This window comes from Lissotriton vulgaris, chromosome 2_1, assembly GCF_964263255.1.
Source record: "Lissotriton vulgaris chromosome 2_1, aLisVul1.2, whole genome shotgun sequence".
In the NCBI taxonomy this organism is placed as follows: domain Eukaryota; kingdom Metazoa; phylum Chordata; class Amphibia; order Caudata; family Salamandridae; genus Lissotriton; species Lissotriton vulgaris.
In genome coordinates, this window is record NC_141687.1 from 524161568 (window position 1) to 524182521 (window position 20954).

General features: G+C 47.0%; 1 protein-coding gene across 2 annotated transcripts in view; it reads right to left on the bottom strand.

The window, feature by feature from the left end:
- CALCRL (calcitonin receptor like receptor) overlaps nt 1-20954 on the bottom strand; it is a 276761-nt gene that overhangs the window by 24177 nt on the left and 231630 nt on the right. For both annotated transcript variants that reach the window (XM_086955451.1, XM_086955450.1), the window contains exon 11: nt 18997-19215. In XM_086955451.1, coding sequence (XP_086811577.1) covers nt 18997-19215 — 219 coding nt within the window. The remainder of the gene's footprint in view (nt 1-18996; nt 19216-20954) is intronic.

Below are 20954 nucleotides of genomic sequence, written 5' to 3' on the forward strand. Positions count from 1 at the left end.
AACCAAATCAAAATGGAGGCTGTCACCAAATGCATCTAATCTACAACAAACCAAAGCCGTCTAAAAATCCTCACATAGCCATCTTCACTGCAAAAATGACTACTTTCCCCAAAGTCATTAAGTAGACTAACAAAAACATAGGCTCTTAAAGGCCCTATCTGAAACATTGAGATTGAAGTTCCAGACCTTATCTGCCTACTCCAAAGCATAAATTAAACCCAACAATTCCACCGTGAACAAAAAAATCATTCAACATTTTTGGCAACAATCTACAGAACAGAAACTCTCGCTAAAACACCATAAATAAGACCCATCGGAAATAACGAAGCAACTGCACCAACCTTTTCCCCCATGCTATTACCCTCAACCTTACCACGGATCTCAGAAGTCTCCACAACAGCTCCTCTCCCAGCACACCATCTTCTAGGCCAAAAATCCTCGAAGTACGTGTAGGCATTTTGGCCCCAACCTTGCTCATCCAGTACATCATACCTTCAAATAATGAATTGCTCCAGCTGCACTTAAAGAAGATATTGTCACACTCTTGCTTAAGAAAACCATTCCTAACCTGACTATCCTCAGTCATTACAGGTCCACATAGGCATCAACACAGCTTGTCCAATTCTAGGTTCACCTGAGTCCCCCTACATTCAGGATTTTCGCACAGGACAAAAATACCATAGACAACAGCTAGACTAACTGTTGGAAAGTAATGAGGATTGTAATTGGAAACCCTCTTGTGAGTAATACCATGCTCTTTAAAAAATGATTCAATCTCACAACTGATGAACTGTGTGCCATTATCAGAAATTATTTCAGAAGGAAGACCTTCACGGCTAAAAATGTTATTAAGAAAGTCAATGACTTGACTAGAAGTAATCCTCTCCACAATTTTGACCGCCGGCCATTTCGAAAAATAGTCAATTAAGACTAAACCATAAACCTCTTTACTACCAGATAAACTCAAAGGACCGATGATATCAATCCCTAATCTTCTCCAGGGCCCCTCTGAAAACTCAATAGGAGTAACAGGTGTAGATAAAGGTTTAACAGTTTTATCACTGTTGGAACAAGGAGGACAATTCCTGACCCATCTATCAACAACAGCGTCCATTGAAGGCCACCAGTAGTATTCCCGCAACCGCCTCTTAGTGGTCGACATGCCCATATAACCTTCATGAGCAATCCTAATTAAATTTTCCCTGACAGAAAAAGGAGGGATAATTTTGTCACATCTGGTAATAATATTGTGAGAACACATAAGTTCATCTTTGACCTTGAAAAAGGAACCCAAATCACCTGACAATTTCCTTTCTTCAGGCCAACCACACCTCAGATAGGTAACAACAAGACCAAGAGTATCATCTTCAGACATAGCTTTCACCCAAACATCTTCAGAAATCATCTCCATCTCATTCACATTTATGTCCTTCATGGTATAAACTACATCACATTCATCAGAAATTTCATCACCCTGATGAGGTAGGGCCAACCTAGACATGCAATCAGCATGCACATTAAGTCTACCAGGAATATACTCCACAATGCATTGATATTCTTGTAGTTTGGCTGCTAGCCTAGCCAAACGAGCTGTTGAAATCCTTCCTCCACCCGCAGCTAGCATGTTCACAAGGGGCTTGTGATCGGTTCTAAGTACAAATTTAGTACCCCACAAAAATTGTCGGAAATGCTGGGCCGCCCAGGTACATGCCAACAATTCTTTCTCAATTGTTGAATAATTATATTCAGCGCCCTTCAACGTTCTTGAGGCATAAGAAACAATGCTTTCTTCACCAATACCTTTCTGCATAAGAACTGCCCCATATCCAGTGTTACTTGCATCAACAGAAACAATACATTCTTTGCCCACGACAAATGGTTTTAAAAAAGGAGCGGAACAAATTTCCTTTTTTAACTCATCAAATTGCAATTGTTGTTCATCACACCATGAAAATTTTGCATTTTTTTTAAGTAAAATTCGAAGAGAAGACACTTTAGAAGTGTAATTCTTTACAAATTTGCTAAAGTATTCAGTTAAACCTAGAAAGGAGAACAGTTGATCCTTATTAATAGGAGCAGGAGCTTTGGAAATGCTAGCAATATGATCAAACTTGGGTTTAATTCCCTCAATTTTGCATTTTCTTTAAGTAAAATTCGAAGAGAAGACACTTTAGAAGCGTAATTCTTTACAAATTTGCTAAAGTATTCAGTTAAACCTAGAAAGGAGAACAGTTGATCCTTATTAATAGGAGCAGGAGCTTTGGAAATGCTAGCAATATGACCAAACTTGGGTTTAATACCCTCTTTAGAAATTTCGTGCCCCAAATACTCAACTTTCTGTTGTCTGAATTTACACTTAGAGAACTTTAGTGTTAACCCTTTTGATTGAATGCTTCCCAAAACGGCTTTCAGATTCTCATCATGTTGCACAACATCACTGCCAAAGACAAGAATGTCATCTTGAAAGGCAATAGCCCCTTTGCAACCATCCAACATTTCTTTCATTAAACGTTGAAAGACAGATGCAGCACTCGCAAGACCAAATGGCATGCGCAAATAGCGAAACATACCCTCAGGTGTGACAAAAGCTGTCAAATTCCTGGATTCCTCTTGTAGTACAACTTGATGGTATGCGCTAGCAAGGTCCAAAGTTGAGAATACACAAGCACCAGATAGAGTAGAAATAAGTTCATTAATCTTTGGTTAAGGATGCATGTCAGTCCAAATTTCCTTATTTAAACTGCGAAGATCCACACATAAGCGGAGTTCGCCATTAGCTTTAAGGGAAAGAACAAAGGGAGAAACCCAGGGGGAACATTCGATAGGTTCAATGATTTTGGATTTGACTAAATTATTGAGGATATCTTCTAATTTATCCCGATAGGCTAGAGGTACGTTTCTAACTTTATGTCTAACAGGTACTGCATCATCTTTAAGAATGATTTTGTGTTTAAATTGGCATATTCTCCTAATTTTTCCTCAAAAATACTGGGAAAAATATTTTTTATATTATCAACAAATTCACCATTGCTATGGGTTACAACAAAAACTGGTGGTGAAAAATTGGGATCAATGTATACAGGAGGTGACGCATTAGGATCTAGTTTGATACCCATCTCTTTTTGATGAGGCCATCCTAAAATAGACTCCCCTTTACGAGCAATGTAGATTTTAGCTTCAGTGGACCTGTATTTAAAGCTTACTTTGGCCCTAAAGAAACCAATAAGTTCAATTTTATGCCCAGTATAACTACCAGGTTTGATATCAGGACTTAGAAATTCCCTATTAGGCCATAACTCTTCAAAAACATCTTTTCCAATTATAGAGTACCAAGCACAGGAATCCACTAACATGGAAATTTCCTTACCATCAACGTAAAATAAACTAGAAGGGAAACTTTTACAGTTATCAGAGGAAATACATGAAATACAGTTGAATTCACTAAATTTGTCTACTGACTCCTCTTCATCAAAAGAAATACAATTGACTTTTTGAGACGAACGACACATTTTCCGAAAATGTCCAGACTTTTTACATTTTACACAAATCTTATTTAAGGCAGGACAACTTTTAAAATTCCCCACATGGTCAAAACTTCCACATCTATAACATATTATGAATGTGCGTCTGTTACCAAACTTGTTTTCCTTCGTAAAACCATCTTTTTTGAAGTTAGGAAAAGCAGTTTTCTTTTGGACAGCTTGACTTTTGATAATTGAAACTTCAGGTATAGACTCTTGTATCTTGACAGACAAACCTTGACTTTTACCTCTTATTTCAGTCACAAACATTTCAGATTGTTCGATACCTTTTGCTATATTAACAACAGCTTTAAGTGAAGTTTCAGTTCCTAGCCACAATCTTTCTTGTATTTTCTTGCTTTTAGTCTTCATCATTATTTGATCCCTAAGAACCTGTTCATAGTTGATAGTGTCGAATGCGCAGGATCCAGCTAAAGCACGCAAAGCAGATATGTAGTTCTCAATAGATTCGTTATCTTTTTGAGCTCTTGAGTAAAATTTAAAACGCTCCATGACAGTATTAACTTTTTTTCCAAATCTAATGGTAAGTTGCTTGACAGCAATTTCAAACACATCGGATTCAGAGTCAGAGTCTTCTAAGGGAGGCAAATCTGATAACTCTTTAATGCCTTGACCACCTAAAGACAAACGTAAAAGATCTAATTTCCTTTTAGACGAGCAACCATCTTCTTCTAAAACGTTTACATATGCTAAAAACATGGGATACCAAAAATCCCAATCCATTTTAGGATCCCCAGCAACAGGTAAGAAATGAGGAGGAACCATGATATTGGACATGACTAACCTCAAAGAAGATTATTTTTTAACACCTTGTAAATATGATCAAGAAAATAAAATTTTGCTAAATTACTAATTACTAATTGTATATTAAAAAAAAAAAAAAATTAGTGAGGAACATACACACTAAAAAGCGTGTGCATCGCTGTGGAATGCTTTAAGAGAAATAGCGTTTGAAGGTTGAGAAGTATAATCTTTAAACAGAAGGAAAATAGTCAAAAATCGTGATGTTAAACAGTGACTCGTGAAACTCCCCAATCCAAAATGGCCGGAAACGTGGAGAAACGTGATGATGTCACTCCCACAATGCTTTGTGTACCCAGAATGCACTCCAATAATGATGATCGTGGATATGATCGAGGAATGCTCCGAAGATTCTGACACACACAAAGGAGAAGATGACGAAGTTCACGAGGCAATTTGAAACAGTGAGTAACCGTCAATAATAAAATCTTGGTTACATTAACATGGTAATTTCAAGAAAATCGTCTGAAATAACCCGTAACTGCCGCAGGTGCAAGCAAGTGCACGATTAAGAAATTTACTGCCGCAGTAGCATTCCACACTAAAATTATTTCGAAAGTAAGGAACGATTGAAGTAAAATAGTATTTTTTAAACAGCCGCTGGTGCAATCGAGGCACAACTGGTAAAACAGCCGCCGGTGCTATCAGGGCACAAGTTAAATAACTTAAAAAATCCTTACTTCTTCGAAGTGAACGCTGTATCATGATGTAGATTTTAACTCTCCTGGAACAGTACTCCCACTGTCGCCAATTATGTTGGAAAGTAATGAGGTCCGCAAACAAAGTTGGTTCCAGGAAAAGGATTTAATTGCAGATGTCAGGAACAGCTTAACAACCACGGAGAGTCAGCCTTCAACTGACTCAACGAGAACCTTAACGGAGAACCCCCACAAGGACATTCCAAGTTCTAAGATGCTCGCATGCAATGCTCGCATGCCAAGAAGCACGCAAATAGCATACAACACTAACACTACTGAAGCAGTCAACAAAGCAAAATGCACAATATATGTTTTTTGACGTCATAGAAAATTAAGCATAGCAGGATACGCCAACTGCTTCCTCTACCTTGGTGGACATCCCTTTAAAGCTGTTTCCCACTGCCAACACTAGTCTTTTCAATAAATCCTGAGAACTGAAGTTAAACTGTCCTTTCCAGAGAAGTCAGGATATCTTATCCATACATGCCAATAGACATGAATCCCTTTCTTGATGCCAAAAATGGCTTTATTTTGGCTACCTCCTGCCTAAAATTGCTTCTGCTTCATTAGAAGTCAAGGGGGGAGGCGGGGGGGGGGGGAGTTGGGCTTGTGGAAATATATTATCCCTGATTTTTTTTTTCCAACTTACCTCTTCTAAAATATTGGCATGCACACTTATCCCTAGGATAAGGGGGGCTGCTACTGATCGAAGAGCCAGGTCTTGGTCTTGGCGGCAAGGTAGGAGAAGGATCTGCCGCCGCCGGCGGTTCTCCGGATACGAGGAACTGTGGCGAGGGCGAGGGTCGCAGAGCGGAGGTTGCGGGTCGGGGTGTGGAAGCTGAGTCGGTTGTTGAGGTATGTTGGTCCGGTGTTGTGTAGTGCTTTGTGTGCCTGAGTGAGGAATTTGAAGGTGATTCTCTTGTTGACGGGGAGCCAGTGTAGGCTTCTCAGGTGGGGTGTGATGTGGCTGTGTCAGGGGACGTCGAGGATCAGTCGTGCCGAGGCGTTCTGGATTCGTTGTAGTCGTCTCAGGAGCTTGGTTGTTGTTCCTGAGTAGAGGGCGTTCCCGTAGTTGAGTCTGACGGTGATGAGGGCCTGGGTGACGGTTTTGCTAGTGTCGGAAGGGATCCATTTGAAGATCCTGCGGAGCATCCGGAGGGTGTTGAAGCAGGATGCAGAGACTGCGTTGACTTGCTTGGTCATGGAAAGGGTGGAGTCAAGGATGAATCCCAGGTTGCGTGCGTGGTCGGTGGGTTCTGGGGCTGTGCCAAGCGATGTGGGCCACCAGGAGTCGTCCCAGGCTGATGGGGTGGGTCCGAGGATGAGGATCTCCGTCTTGTCTAAATTCAGCTTCAGTCTGCTCTCTTTCATCCAGTCGGCGACGGGCTTCATTCCTCTGTGAAGGTTGGCTTTGGCGGTGAGGGGGTCTTCGGTGAGGGATATGATCAGCTGGGTGTCGTCGGCGTAGCAGATGATGTTGCAGTTGTGTTGTCGTGCGACTAGGGCGAGAGGTGCCATGTAGATCTTGAACGGTGTTGGGCTGAGGGAGGATCCTTGTGGGGCGCCGCAGATGATCTCGCTGGTTTTTTAGCGTAAGGGTGGGAGGCTGACACTCTGGGTTCTGCCGGAGAGGAAGGATGTGGTCCAGTCCAGCGCCTTCTCTTGAATTCCGGCGTCATGGAGGCGCGCTGATAGGGTGCGGTGGCAGACCGTGTCCAAGGCAGCTGACAGGTCCAGGAGAATGAGGGCGGCTGTTTCTCCTTTGTCCATCATGATCCTGATGTCGTCGGTGGCGGTGATGAGGGCGGTCTCAGTGCTGTGGTTGCTGCGGAAGCCGGTTTGGGAGGGGTCCAGGATGTTGTTGTCTTTGAGGTAGTGGGTTAGCTGTTTGTTGACAATCTTCTCTGTCACTTTTGCCGGGAACGGAAGCAGGGAGATGGGCCAGAAGTTCTTGAGGTCTTTGGGGTTCGCCTTGGGTTTCTTCAGTAGGGCGTTGATCTCGGCGTGTTTCCAGCTTTCCGGGAAGGATGCTGTCTCAAAAGAGATGTTGATTGTTTTCCGGAGGTGGGGTACGATGGTTGTGCTGGCAATGTTGAAAACGTGGTGAGGGCACGGGTCGGATGGGGATCTGGAGTGGATGGAGTTCATGGTTTTGATGGTGTCTTCGTCGCTGACGTTGGACCAGGCGGTCAGGCGACTGGTGTGGGTGGAGGTCGCGGGGATGGTGGTCTTGGTGGTGGGTGCGGGGGTGTCGCTGTTGAAGCTGTCGTGGATGTCAGTGATCTTGCAGTGAAAGAAGGTGGCCAGGGAGTCACACAGGTCTTGTGATGGTGGAATGTCGTTGGTGTTGGAGCTGGGGTTGGAGAGTTCTTTCACGATGCTGAAGAGCTCTTTGGTGTTGTGTGCGTTGTTGTCTAGGCGGTCCTTGAAGGCGTTCCTTTTGGCGGTCCTGATGAGTTGGTGGTGTCTGCGGGTGGTGTTCTTGTAGGCTGTGAGGCTGTCTGGTGAACGGTTGCGGAGCCATTTCTTCTCTAGCTTCTGACAGATGTGCTTGGAGGTCCGCAGGTCTTCGGTAAACCAGGTTGCATTCTTGTTGGTGTGGTTGTTTATGGAGATCTTGGGAGGGGCGAGGGTGTTGGCGCAGTCGTTGATCCACAGTTTAAGGTTGGTAGCGGCGGAGTCGGGGTCGATGGGGTCGGCGGGTGGTCTCAGGGCGAGAATGGTGATCAGTTGATCCTTGGTGACCTTGCCCCAGCAGCGGCGTGGCAGCTGTTGGATGCGGTGGTGGGTTTCCTGAAGGTGAGGTGAACGCATCGGTGGTCGGTCCAGTGGGGAACAGTGGTGTGGTTGAAGGAGACGTGGAGGCTTGCAGAGAAGATGGGGTCCAGCGTGTGTCCAGCGGCATGGGTGGGTGTTGTCACGAGCTGTTTGAGTCTGAGGTTGGCGAGATTGTCGATCAGGGCGGTGGAGTTGGCGTCGTTGTTGTTCTCGAGGTGGAAGTTCAGGCCCCCGAGGAGGATGTAGTCCGTGGAGGCGATGGCGTGGGTGCTGACGTGGTCGGCGGTGGTGTCGCTGAACTGTGGTCGTGGTCCGGGTGGTCTGTAGACGAGTGTTCCTCTGAGGGTCGTGTTGGGGTCGGTGTGAATCTGAAAGTGCATGTGCTCGGCGGTGCTGAGGGTGTCGTCGGTGTTGGTCGCGACTCTGAGGGTGTCTTTGTGGACGATGGCGATTCCCCCTCCAACTCCATTGGCGCGGTCTCTGCGGGAGATCTTGTAGTCCTGAGGGATGGCTATGGCGATGTCTGGTGCTGAGGTGGCGTTCAGCCAGGTCTCCATCAGGAAGGCGACGTCAGGAGCGGTGGAGTCTAGGAGGTCCCAGAGTTCGATGGCGTGCTTGCGAGCGGAGTGGGTGTTGAGGAGGATGCATCGGAGGTGGTTGGGTTCTCTGGTTGGTGGTTTGGCAGGCTGGATGCTGGTGTATCTGCAGTTCCGGCAGGTTAAAGGCCCTTGTGTGTGCTACGGAATGGCCTGGCAGCAGGGATGGTATCGTCCGGGGTTGAGTGCGTAGAGGGTGCTGGAGTCGTAGCGCATTCTGGCGTTGCGGGGGGCGCAGGGTGCAGGGGTTCTAGCGCTGGGCGTGGTACAGGCGTCGACGGGCGCAGACGGGCTTGCCTTTCTGCGCGGCGTCCTCCATAAGAGGCGAAGTGGGAGGGAGGAGCAGCTGGGAGGCGGGAGCGGGCGGCCTATGGGCGAGGGCACGGGACACAAAAGGCAAAAGGGGGCGGGCCGCAGGGGAGCAGCGGCGGCAGGAGGCGGGGAGCGGGGGGCACAGAGGGCAGGGGCGCAAAAAGGAACGCTTAAGAACAGAAAACCAAAAAATACAAAATACAAATGCCAAGTGGAGAAAACAGATTAGCAGTACAGTGGAAAGCGCAACACAGTCACCAGGGGCACACCAGCGGCGAACCATCGGCAGCGGCAGCAGTGGGGCAGAGACACAGGCACGACATGGTGGTGCCTTGCGGCGTTTGAGCGTCCTGGTGCATACACGATGGTCATTACATTACAGTTATGGCTTCAATGTTATTTGCAGATCTTTGTCTCTTTCTAATAAGCAGTGTGTGCTCGTCCCTGCCGGTGGGCTCAGTTGACCTTACCTTCCAAGTTATTTAAGGATTATCTGCTCACGTTTTGTAATCATTATGGCTAAGTGTAAACCGAGCCACTCCAAGGTGAATGTTTCATTCTCAAAACAAGACTGAATTAATAATCTCTCATATGTAAAATCAAAATCTTGATTCATCAATTCTCAGGAACTCTAACTATTATTTGCTTACCTATGCCAGGTCATGGAGATGGCATCTGCACTGCAACTTTAAACTCACCTAGAAAGGTACAGTTATTTACGCCTTAAATAATCTTAATGTTCTCTGAATTTAGCATAGAAAATGCTACTCTTTAGGCGATAGATGACTTGCAGCATGAAGATGAAGAAGGCTCTGTCTTCTGTCTGCTACAGGACCACTGAGCAGCATCGAACACAGCAGAAGTGGGGCACAATTATTCATATTTACTATACATGGATTTTATGAAGGAGTTCTGGACATGTTTACATTCTGGATTTCAGAGCACAGGGCGATAGGTTTGTCAAGGACACCATCCTTGCCTGAGCCGAGCATTCTACCCCATGGGTCTATCTCGAATCCTATAAACTACAGAGACAGAGAGGGATTTGATGGCTGGGTAGGGGGTCTCCAGTCTACTAATGACGCATAATGTGGCTTGAAATGTATTTCCATTACTTAAGGCATATTGTGACTGTTATTAAAGGCTGAATGAAAGGTCCTTTTAGAACAGGCTTAGACTTCTGACCAAAGGTAGCAGTGTATCCACTTTGGTGGATCTGGCCACATCTCTTGGCTTTTTATTTTACTAAAGTAAAGTACTTCTTACTTCACTAATTGTTGCTTCATAATCATACTGTGAAAGCATCTCAAAGGGTCCATAGTTCGTTGCCTTTATTGAAACAGGTCTAAAATGTTCTTTGCATTGACAGATCTTGGTATACTGTTCAATTGTTAGCGCTGTTGCATGAGTTTGGAGGGCATGTAAACTGTGTTTCACACTGCCTTCATATTGCTAGAACAAAACTATTTGAATGTACCTTATTTTAAGGACAATGGGCCACATGTATCAATATTAGGAATAGTGATTACCTAATTGCAATTTTCTGTAAATCGCAATTAGGTAATCACTATTCGTAATGTATGAAACTTCATGAGTTTCATTTAGCGATTCCAAGGGGGTCGCAAATCGACCTACCTCGTGAATATTAATGAGGAAGGTCGCTATTTGCGACCCATTAGGAATCGGTAAAATCAAGGGCATGGTGGCCTGTTGGGGTCAGCAGACAACCATGTCCGTGATTGCTTTTAAATAAAGCAATCTTTAGTTTTAAAATGCAGACCATTTTCCTTAACGGTTACATTTAAAAAATCAAAAGCTTTCTTTTTTCATTTTTTTAAGAGCAGGCTTTGGTTTGTTGTTTATATCTGGTGAAGTTCTGGTATTCTAGGTCAGGCAGTTTCTGGTTGGTCCTTTGTGAGTTGAGACGCTGTAGCACTACACTCTCCAATAAACAATAACACTGACCAGATTAAATGTGTTGTGCTCATCCTAATTTTACTGGCAACAAGTAGCTGAACCCAGACTGTAATGTTAGTTTGGCCACAACGAGATCTTAGAATCACATTGGATCCCAGACATTCAGATCTGGATTTGTGCATAAATGCAGGGAGAGTGGGAAGCGAGATGAAGAATTGAAGTGAAACTTTTCCAGAGGTGTTGCATATTGGTTAGGGTTTGTTAAACACAAAATAATTTTGCTATAGAGTATTGCCCATGAGGTACATAAGGTTGCCCTGGAGTTTTATCATTGTGGAAAAAGTTAAAGCTACAATTGGGAAGCCTATGCAAGGAAGTGTGGGTAATATAACCTAATGCAGCTTTTGATTGACTTTTGCCCTTGATTCTAGCAAGTGAGGTGTGGGGGAGAATTAAGGATGTGGGTTTTGAGGGATGCTTGTTTCCAGTCTAGGGAAGATCTGGCTTGGCAGTTTGGGCTGGATTATTACCATAAGGATCAGGGTAAAGAATGATTTGCATATGAATGGGTCTGAACTGGGGTGGGGAAGTGAGCTAAAGAACTATGATGGATTTTTTTTTTTTTTTTTTTTTTTTTTTTTTGGTAGACCTTTATTGTACATTATACAGTTACACAGCGGTGTGCCTACAACCCACTGATTGGGCCGGCCGCAATCAGAGCACCACAGATTAGACAGGGCAAGCAATACATCATGTCAGTTCAGTTCAAACGCATATTCAGTGTATGCTAAGCCCGTGAAGGCACCACACATGTTCCAGAAACGTTGTCCAAGGTGCACTATCAATTCCGGCCGTATAGCCCTTATGTGATCTCGGTCTTTTTCCATTTTGTAGAACTAAAGGTAACCAACATCCAACCCCAACACCCTCCCTCCCCTCTCCATCCTGGTCCTAACGAAGATACCAAATCAAGTCAGTGTGTGGAACATATGTCAACCGGTTCAGCAGGGTACAAAAAGTATACAAATGAGTTGGGCAATATCTCACAGTTTCTGTTTCAGCTCTCACAGTAGTACGGAGCAACAAAGGCCAGCAAGTTCCCGACTTTTCTCAGGGCAAAGGCGAGAGCCCCAGGGGGCATTACTAGGCATACCTCCCACATAGCTGGGACGTCTCACACAGAGTGCGGCCGCATTCAAGCAGACTCCTGGACCCCCCTCGGCAACTCAACTGTCTCACTCCTTTCGCTATCAGAATCATCCAATGACAGCACGTAGAGCGTAACGGCTCCCACACATCCTTCGGACGAGATCTCTCTGGCAGCCCCTCATAATAGCAGTGCAATTGGTCTCTACAGTAGGCCATGTCTTTCAGCCACAGCTGTACATCAGGCGCCCGTCTCCCCCCCCATCCAACCGCAACTCTTCTTTTAGCCAACTGCAAAGCCAGGGCCACAAGCCGTCTCGATTGGGCTGGCACCCCAGAAGCGATGCCCAAGAGGCAGAGACGCACATCCAATTGTACCTCGCTAGAGATCATAACAGTCAGCCTTTCGGTCACCTCCTTCCAAAAGTCATACACACGCGGACAACCCCATGCCAGGTGTATAAAATCGGCGTCGTCAGCTCCACATCGAACACATTGGGCACCAGACCGGAGCCCATATCTGACCAGCTGGACCGGTGTGTAATACCATTGGTGCAGAAATTTAAAGTGCAGAAGGCGAAAATTGCCATTAATCACGCACCCCCCAGTCATGCTACAGCATTCTTCCCATTCATCATCGCTCAGAGGGTCTGGTAAACTCCTATCCCAGCGCGCCCTGGCCAAGACCGCCCCTCCTCCCTCATCCTCCTGCGCAGCCTTATAAAGTCTAGAGAGTAATTTAGTTCTATCTTTGGCTGTGTAGAGCAGCTGTAATGCCCCAAGTGTCGCCGGTTCCGCCGGATATGATGGAAACAAATCTCGTACTGCTGCCCTCAATCGTGCATAAACAAAGGTAGCCATAGTTGCGTTGGTGGGGCCTGCTGTCATGTCTTGTAAAGAAAGAAAGGACGCCCCTGGGAAGAGATCCCCCATGGTCTGAACTCCAGCTTCCCTCAAAACCTGCAATCCCCCGGGTTCACTGGTCACTGAAATATCTGAGTGGTACAACAGAGGCATAGCCGGGGCATATAGCGGCAATCTGGCAGCTCGTCTACCAAGTTCCTCCCAGGCGGATGCTGTGCGCCGCACAGTATCGATCTCCCCTTTCTCAAATATCGAATGTTTGTTAGTTATCATCGCTCTAAGCGGATACGGCAAGACTGCACTAGCTTCAAGCGCCACATGTGGTGTATACGGCGGAGCCTGTATCCAATAACTAGCAAATTGCGCTTGCGCGCATAGATAGTACAGCTTCATGTCCGGTAAGGCGAACCCACCCAGTGCATGCGGCTTGATCATGACGTCCCAAGTCACACGTGGTTTCTTGCCGGCCCAGGTGAGCGAGATCAGAAGAGACTTCAGTCTCGCAAAAAAGTGCGACTTTAACTGTACAGGGATATTTACGAATAGATAAAGAAACTTCGGTAGAACCACCATTTTAATTAAAGAGGTGCGATCGGCCAGCGTTAGAGGGAGCCGAGTCCATCTCGCCACCTGATCCTCCAACTTAGATATGGCGACCCCGTAGTTAGCCCTTATGACCTCCTGGCAATCCCTATGTACCCAGACGCCCAGATAGCGAACTGACTCCGTTGCCCACTCCAGAGGGAATTCCAGCGGTATCTGGCTAGTCGCATCCGTGAGTGGGAGTATCACCGATTTGTCCCAGTTGATAGTCAACCCGGAGTGCCGACCAAACTTAATGAATTCGCGGAGCATATTTTCGAGATGAAGCCCCGGGTCTCTCACATACAGGACCATGTCGTCCGCATACATCGACACAGCCAGCGTTCTGAGGGGGAATTTTAACGTTGCTTCCGCGTATCTTTGCCGCAGAATACAGGCCAAAGGTTCCATCATGATGGCAAATAGGAGCGGTGATAGAGGACACCCCTGCCTTGTCCCCCTCTGGATCGGGAACGACGAGGAGACATGCCCGTTGACCCTGACTCTCGCAGTCGGCGCAGTGTACAATAGAGCAATAAGGGAAGTGAAGAAAAAAAGCACCCCCATCCGGTGAAGGACAGTTATCATATATTTCCATGCCACCGAATCAAAGGCCTTAGCCGCATCCAACAGGACTGCAGCTGCAGGGAGGTCCGGCTTAAGCAGGTGTAATACGGCAAAAAGGGTCCGCAGATTATGCGACGTGGACCTGAGAGGGATGAATCCCGATTGGTCCGGTAGTACCATGACCGGCAGGAGGAGACGCAGTCTTGTAGCCAAGACTTTGGCAATGATCTTGACATCAGTGTTCATAAGCGATAGGGGACGATAGGAATCGCATTTATCTGGTGGTTTCCCAGGTTTGGGCAGTGCCACCAAGAGCGCCTCTCTCATGGTCGCCGGGAGTCGCCCGCGCTCAAGCGCTTCTTCCAAGACCTGCGCCAGCTGCGGAATCAGGATATCAGCATATTTTTTATAAAATTCGGAGGGTAGGCCATCCGTTCCGGCTGCCTTCCCATTCGGAAGTGCCGCAATAGCATCCCTAAACTCAGCTTCCGTAATATGGTGCATCAGGAATTCTTGCTGACCTCTGGAGAGCCACACCAAGGCAACACCCTCTAAGTAACGGTTCACCTCCTCCTCATCAGCCGTGTCCCTTCGCTCATAGAGTTGCGCATAATGCTTCGAGAAGCAAGCCAAGATGCCTTCAGTATTTGTCACTACTTCCCCTTGGTCCTCGATCTCGTGCACCGTGCAGTGACGCGCCCACGGCTCTCTGATGCGATCCGCTAGTCCCTTTCCCGGCCTGCCCCCTTCTCCATAATATCTAGCAGTAGCATGTTTAGCCATGAATTTCACCTCTTGCTCCGCCAACTCATTGTACTCAGTGACCTTCAGCCTGATATCTGCAAGTATCGTGCCCTCCGCACCCTCTTCCAACCGTCGCTCAAGTGATGATAACTCCCTTTCTAGCCTGGACATGGAGTCTCTGATAGACGTGAGCACCCCCGATCTTAAACCTATACATGCACCTCTCACCGTCACCTTAAAGGCCTCCCACACCGTACCTATATCTTCAACAGATCCCACGTTATTAACAAAGAAATCCTCCACTATCTGCCCCAGGCGTTCGGAAAGCACCTGATCGGTCAGCATCCCGGGGGAGAGTCTCCAAGTGAAAGGGGGCGGAGCATGCGATGGGATCCGCAATACCAGTGTAGTAGGTGCATGATCTGAAATAGTGCGAGGCAAATGAGCAGCGTCCACCACCCATCCACTCACATCCCTAGTCGCCAGCCAGAAGTCCAGTCTAGACCACGTGTCGTGTGCCGATGTGTAACAAGTACCCACTCGCGCAGTCGGATTTCGCAGTCTCCATACATCCAGCAAGTGCAGCCCAGCCATACCCTCTCTCACCGCTTCCGCCGCCCTCTTGTGCACAACAGGCCTATCATGTTTCTTGTCCAGCTCCGAATCCAGCGTGACATTCCAATCCCCCCCGCATAAAATAGCTGACGGAGCGAGCATATAAAGTTTGTTCCAGAGCATAACATAGAAATCAGGATCGTCAATATTTGGACCATACACATTAAGCAAAGTAATTAGCGTACCACATAATTTGCCCTGCACAATAATAAACCTTCCTTCCTGGTCTATTTCCTCATGGACCACTTCAAAGGGTATATTTCTCTTAATCAAAATCATCACCCCCCGTGCATAGGAAGAGTACGTAGTGGCCAAGCGCACCCCCGCCCATTGTCTGCCCACCATTTCAGCCGCCCTGCCCTGAAGGTGTGTTTCCTGCAGGAACACCACTTGTGCGCCATGTCGATTCAGAAACGCAAGCATTTGTCTTGTCTTTTGCGGCCTATTAAGACCCCGTACATTCCAAGTTACGCATGTGATCTTACCCCCCCTATCCATGTCTCCCGTTCTGTAAGCCTCCCAAAAGCCAGTAGAGCAGCCCCCCTGTCCACCCCGAGGCCCTCACCTCTGCACCCCGCATCCCACGAACAACAGGAATATCTTCATTTAGAAGGCCGACCCCCAACCAATGGAGTCGAACACGCATTACCAGCATCACAGATCCCTCATCCCGGACCAGAAAAGAAAACAATCCCCCAACATCCCTCAAAACCCCGTCCCCCATCCCACCACCCACTTCAGCGCACCCAATTTGCCAAAGCCATCCCAAACCCCAACACCGCACAACCCTCAACAAGTCAACCAACAGTGTGTGGGGATCTCCCATATCGGGGGGCGTAGAGGCACACTTCCCCCGCCAAGAAGTGACGGGAGCGTGGACCACTCTAAATAAGAACACCTCCAACCTTGCAACCCCGATGTCGTAAGCAAAACACCCAATGGTAATTCAAACATTTGCAGTACGTTGTCAAAAAAAAACCCGGACTTGTCCACAACCAGCAGCGCTATAAACATAACCCAGAGCACAGGCGGCCCCAGTACCGGCCCCCCCCCGTGCCCACCGCCCGATAAAGCTTTCAATCTTGTGCAGTGGGGACAGAGCCAGCAAACCGTAAGCCCACAGCAAATGTAAAAATGCCACTCGCCGGCTCCTTCCTCATTCCGCAATGTACATGTTCTCGCTCTGAAATTCTCCAGGCCTCAGTGGGTCGCTCAACATTGTTAGAAAATAAGCAGATGAAAGACCACAGGGGAGAGCTCAGCACAGCGCCCCGCAGCAGCGCCCCTGTCGCAGTCAATCAGTCCAAACACAGCTCATGCGGCCTCTTCCAGCCCCTCATCTTCAGCCACATGTCTCCCGTCCGGTTCCTTGGCGCGCTTTTTCAATTTTTTAGCGTAGTCCATTGCTGCTTTGGGGGAGGAGAAGATCTTGTTGTCCGACGGTGGCCCTATCCTCAGGCGCGCAGGATACAACATGGCGTATGCAACGTCATTAGCCCTCAGCAGTTGTTTCACCGGGGCGAATTCTTTACGGGCTGTTTGCACCGCCATGGTGAAGTCGGGGTAGAACTCTAGCCTGTTGCCCTGATAGTCGATGGTCCCCTTCTCCCTGGCGAGCCGAAGTATAGTGTCCCTGTCCCTATAGTTCAGAATTCTGGCTACTATCGGCCGCGGCGGCGCCCCAGGTGGCGGACGTTTGGCCAGCGAACGATGGGCGCGCTCCACTATAAAGACTCTAGACAACTGATCTGCTCCAAATATGTCAATGAGCATCCTCTCCATATAGTCCTCCATGCGTCCTACATTCGTGGATTCCGGCAGGCCCGTGACCCTTACGTTGTTCCTCCTGGACCTCCCTTCCAACTCCTCGTTCTTCGCCTGTATGACCGCCAGCACCCTCTCCATGCTGAATACTTTAGATGAGACAGTGGCCAGGCCGTCCTCTGTGGCAGACACTCTCTGCTCCACCTCCCCCATGCGCTCATTTTGGCGGTCAAATTGCGTCGCCATTTGATCGAGACGGTGATTGACTGACTCCATGGTGCCCTCGATGGATTGTAGGGTTTTCTGCATGGCCACTAACGTGGATTCCAGATTCGGGGCGCCCCCCACGGCCCCCCCCTGGTCAGCGTCCACCTGAGCCTGGGAGGACGAGAGTGCAGTTTTCTTTGCCTCGAATGTGATTTTCGGCTGGCTCCTGTCTGTTCGGCCCATGGTTGCAGAGCACTCAGCACTATCAAGTATACCAGCTAGCAGTTCCGACGTGCCAGCCGAGTGGGTCCGTTGCAACTGTCAGGCGGGCTCCGCAGCGTCAGCCCACTGTAAAGTACCTGTCCGAAATTCAGGCAAGGTCACCACTCCCAACAGGAACCAGTACCCCAATCGAGTCTAGGTACTCTCAACGCTCCCCTCCAGAGCAGCTGGCCGCAGCACCCCACTCAGGGACCGATAGCCTTAAGCCTGCAGCGTGAAAAAGTGAATGGGCGGGCTCCCCATAGATCTCTCAAGCATCTATCATGGCTATGGGAGGTATCAGTGTAGAGGCGGTCAAACTAGCGCCCATTTGTTGTCCAGGGTGCAGGCGCTGCATTCAGTGGTGGCCCCTCTCCGCTTTACTGCTCCGCCTGCCCCCTCCCCCTGCCCCCACCGAAATCGGCACACGCGGCGCGGCCTCGGCAGGCCCAGCGCCACCTCCGCAGCCCCGGGCTTGCGTAGCGCCCCGCCCCACTCACCAACTCCGGCGGAGCCGGGTTCAGGCTGCTCTCTGCTCCGGCGCCTCTCCGGGGACACACCGAGGGACGACTCCGCTTCCGCCGGTCCCAGTCCCCGTCTCCGCCGGCCGGCAGCGTCAGGATCCAGCGGGTGCCCAAGTCATCCAGCAGCGGCAATCCGGGTTCACGAGGTGCGAGCGCTGCAGGCGGCAGGTTCCCGGCTCGCAGCGCTCCTCTCCAATCGCGCTCAGGACAGCCTCAGATTCCGGCCAAAGGGTATGCAGCAGGCCCCCGATGTCAGCGGGGCCCACCCAGCTCAATTACAGGGTGCAGGTTGCTAAGTAAGCAGGATTAATGGGCGAATATTGTGTGGTCCTGACAGAGCCTCACGCAAGTGCGGCCATCTTGTCCGGCGCCCTCTAGCGCCCCCAACTATGATGGATTAAACTCAGATCTGTGACTGGAGGTGAGTTTCAGCACTCCGTCCATCATCTCCTTGTGTTTGCTTTACTTACTGAGAAGGCCCGATGTACGCGAGGCTATTTTTGAGACTCTAGGGCGTGATGATGACCAGGTATAGCGCTGCTTCAGCCCGCATCTACAGCGTTTGTGTTTATTTATATTGTATGTAGCACTTCTTGACAAGATGTTTATGCTTGTGAAATATAATGTTAAAATCCAATCAAAGTATAATAAAAAGAGAATGGCTATTTTTAACAACTGTTTTCTTTGTTTTCTGAATACTCAATTGCATTTCGCTTTTACCAAGGTTTTTTCATTGAAAGTTGCATACATTTGATTTCCTTATATATATCTTTATTACAGAGCTACAAACATATGTACTGCTTGATGTTTTGTTTAGCATACATTTTTCATGTTTTCTTAGTATTATTTTTGTTATATTTAATTTATGTCACCTGTATTAGCTTTCATGTTCGTTTTTTAAGTTTCTTCATTATTAGTCCATGATTTTATAAGGGTTTTTGTTACATACAGCTCTCAGACTGGGGCTAAAATAATACACTATTAAAATTAAATATGTCAATCCACATTTATTGGAATTAGGGACACTCAACCCATTAAACATTTAAGAAATAAATCAGATTAATATGATGTTGGTTACCTGATAATGAGTAAATATATGCATCACGTAGCCATACACTTCTTCTGCAATCCTTCCTTCTGGTCCCCACGGAAACAACACAAACTGGATGCCAAGAAGTGGCACGAGGATCAGAGTGGCTCTTACAGCTTTCATGTACAGATTTGATTCTGCTTGGTGTGTGACTTTCAATTTGGTTATGAGAACTCGAACAATATTTAAGAGGAAAAACAGATTAACCTGAAAAAGAGAAAATATTATACCTTCTCTTTTAATATCATTTAGTACAGTTTGAAATTAAACATAATCATAGGGTATAAACTGCATACAAACTACCCCACCGATCACGGTACAATATATCTCACAGCGGAGGGCTCTACCAGCTGTAAAAGACCATGAACCTGAGTTATAAGCCCGAACCACAGTAGAGGGCCTATAACAAGGGAGAGGGCCATTAACAGCCAATAGAGCCTGAGACATAAGCGATATAAAGTTATTAGAACATTCCACCCACTGAGGGTAGAGTGTTTTAAAATACAAATGGAGAAAAACCAATAAAAACATTCGGAGCCGGTGACATGTCTCTGCCATTATAGGCCCTGAGCTATTACATTTTCTTTAAAGGAGCTCTCAACATTCTGATGTTCTAATAAAACATTATAATAGTAGGAGGAGAGTTGGGAGGGGGGTGTTCAGTTATAAGTTTATATGATTACTAATGACAATGATCATACTAATTGTCGGTTCGGTAAATACTTAAGAGACAACCCAAATTGGATACATTGCTGCTGACCGGGGACTGTACTGCCTGTTGTTCAGAGTTGTCTGTGAGATATAACTGTTTAAATATGTGAAGTGTACCTTAAAACTGTTATAAAGAAATAAATAAAAAAAACATTATAACAGTAACACGCATAAAATCAGCAACACAATCAGGTAATAGCCAGGAGCACTCAGGCCATTAGACATCCAATTTAAACTTACATTTGTATACATGCAACCAAAGCCATGGTTCCAGGAGGATCAAATATACAACCATGGGATCAGCATTCCAGCCAGTGACGTTATACTTTGTCAGTGTTTCTATCCAAAGAATGGTCAGAGGTGTAACGCCAGAGGATTGGCGCCTGCAGAATCTCAGGAAGGGGCCCTGAAACTCAATATCTCACTAACATTTCTTGACTTTAGTTTGAGTAGGGGCCCTCTGAAGTGTGGGGTCTCCCCCTCCAACTAGAGGCTGTGGGGACCTGTGGTTTGCCCCTGACAGCAGAAGGAACTGGTGCATCCTTCTGAGATGGTTGTGCTACAGTGTAGATAGAAATGCAATTTAAGGAAACTAGTCCAAGCTGATTAACACATCTGTTGGCATGGAGAGCGTGGGATAACTGAGGGCATACATATTCTTGGTCGATAAAAGTAGAAGCTGTGACAGTGACTTGCCTCTTAAGTTGTTACTGGCTTACCCTTCGATGACGGTTGTCCCCAATATGGGACTGGTCCCTGAATGTGAGGTATTTGATAAAAGTGCAAACTAGGCATGGCTTGGTTATATTTGCGGAGATGATGTCATCAAATTTAGCCTGCAAATCATTTCTTTTGCATATTGCATAACATCTCTAGGGCCAAGTAAGGGTCAATGTGTCCCTGTGGCAGAAGGCTGACAGGAGGATTTGGCATCTCTTGACAAAGCAGTGTTTGTTCCTTTAGCATCGTGAAAGCCAAGAGCTGGGTTTCCTTACTTGGTACTGAAATAAAGCTTGAATGGATTATACTGGAAGCAATACCATGGAACCTGGTACATTGGTGTGAGCATCTACATTACTCAAGGTGGAAGCAAATCATTGTACCTTGAAGGAACCAAGCTTAAGGCGCCATGTTTTACTGTATAGGTTATTAAAAGCATAACCATTCAAATGAGTGAACTATTGACACAGGGTGGGTAAGTCATGACTTCCCTTGTTGATGTTTACTCCTAGGAC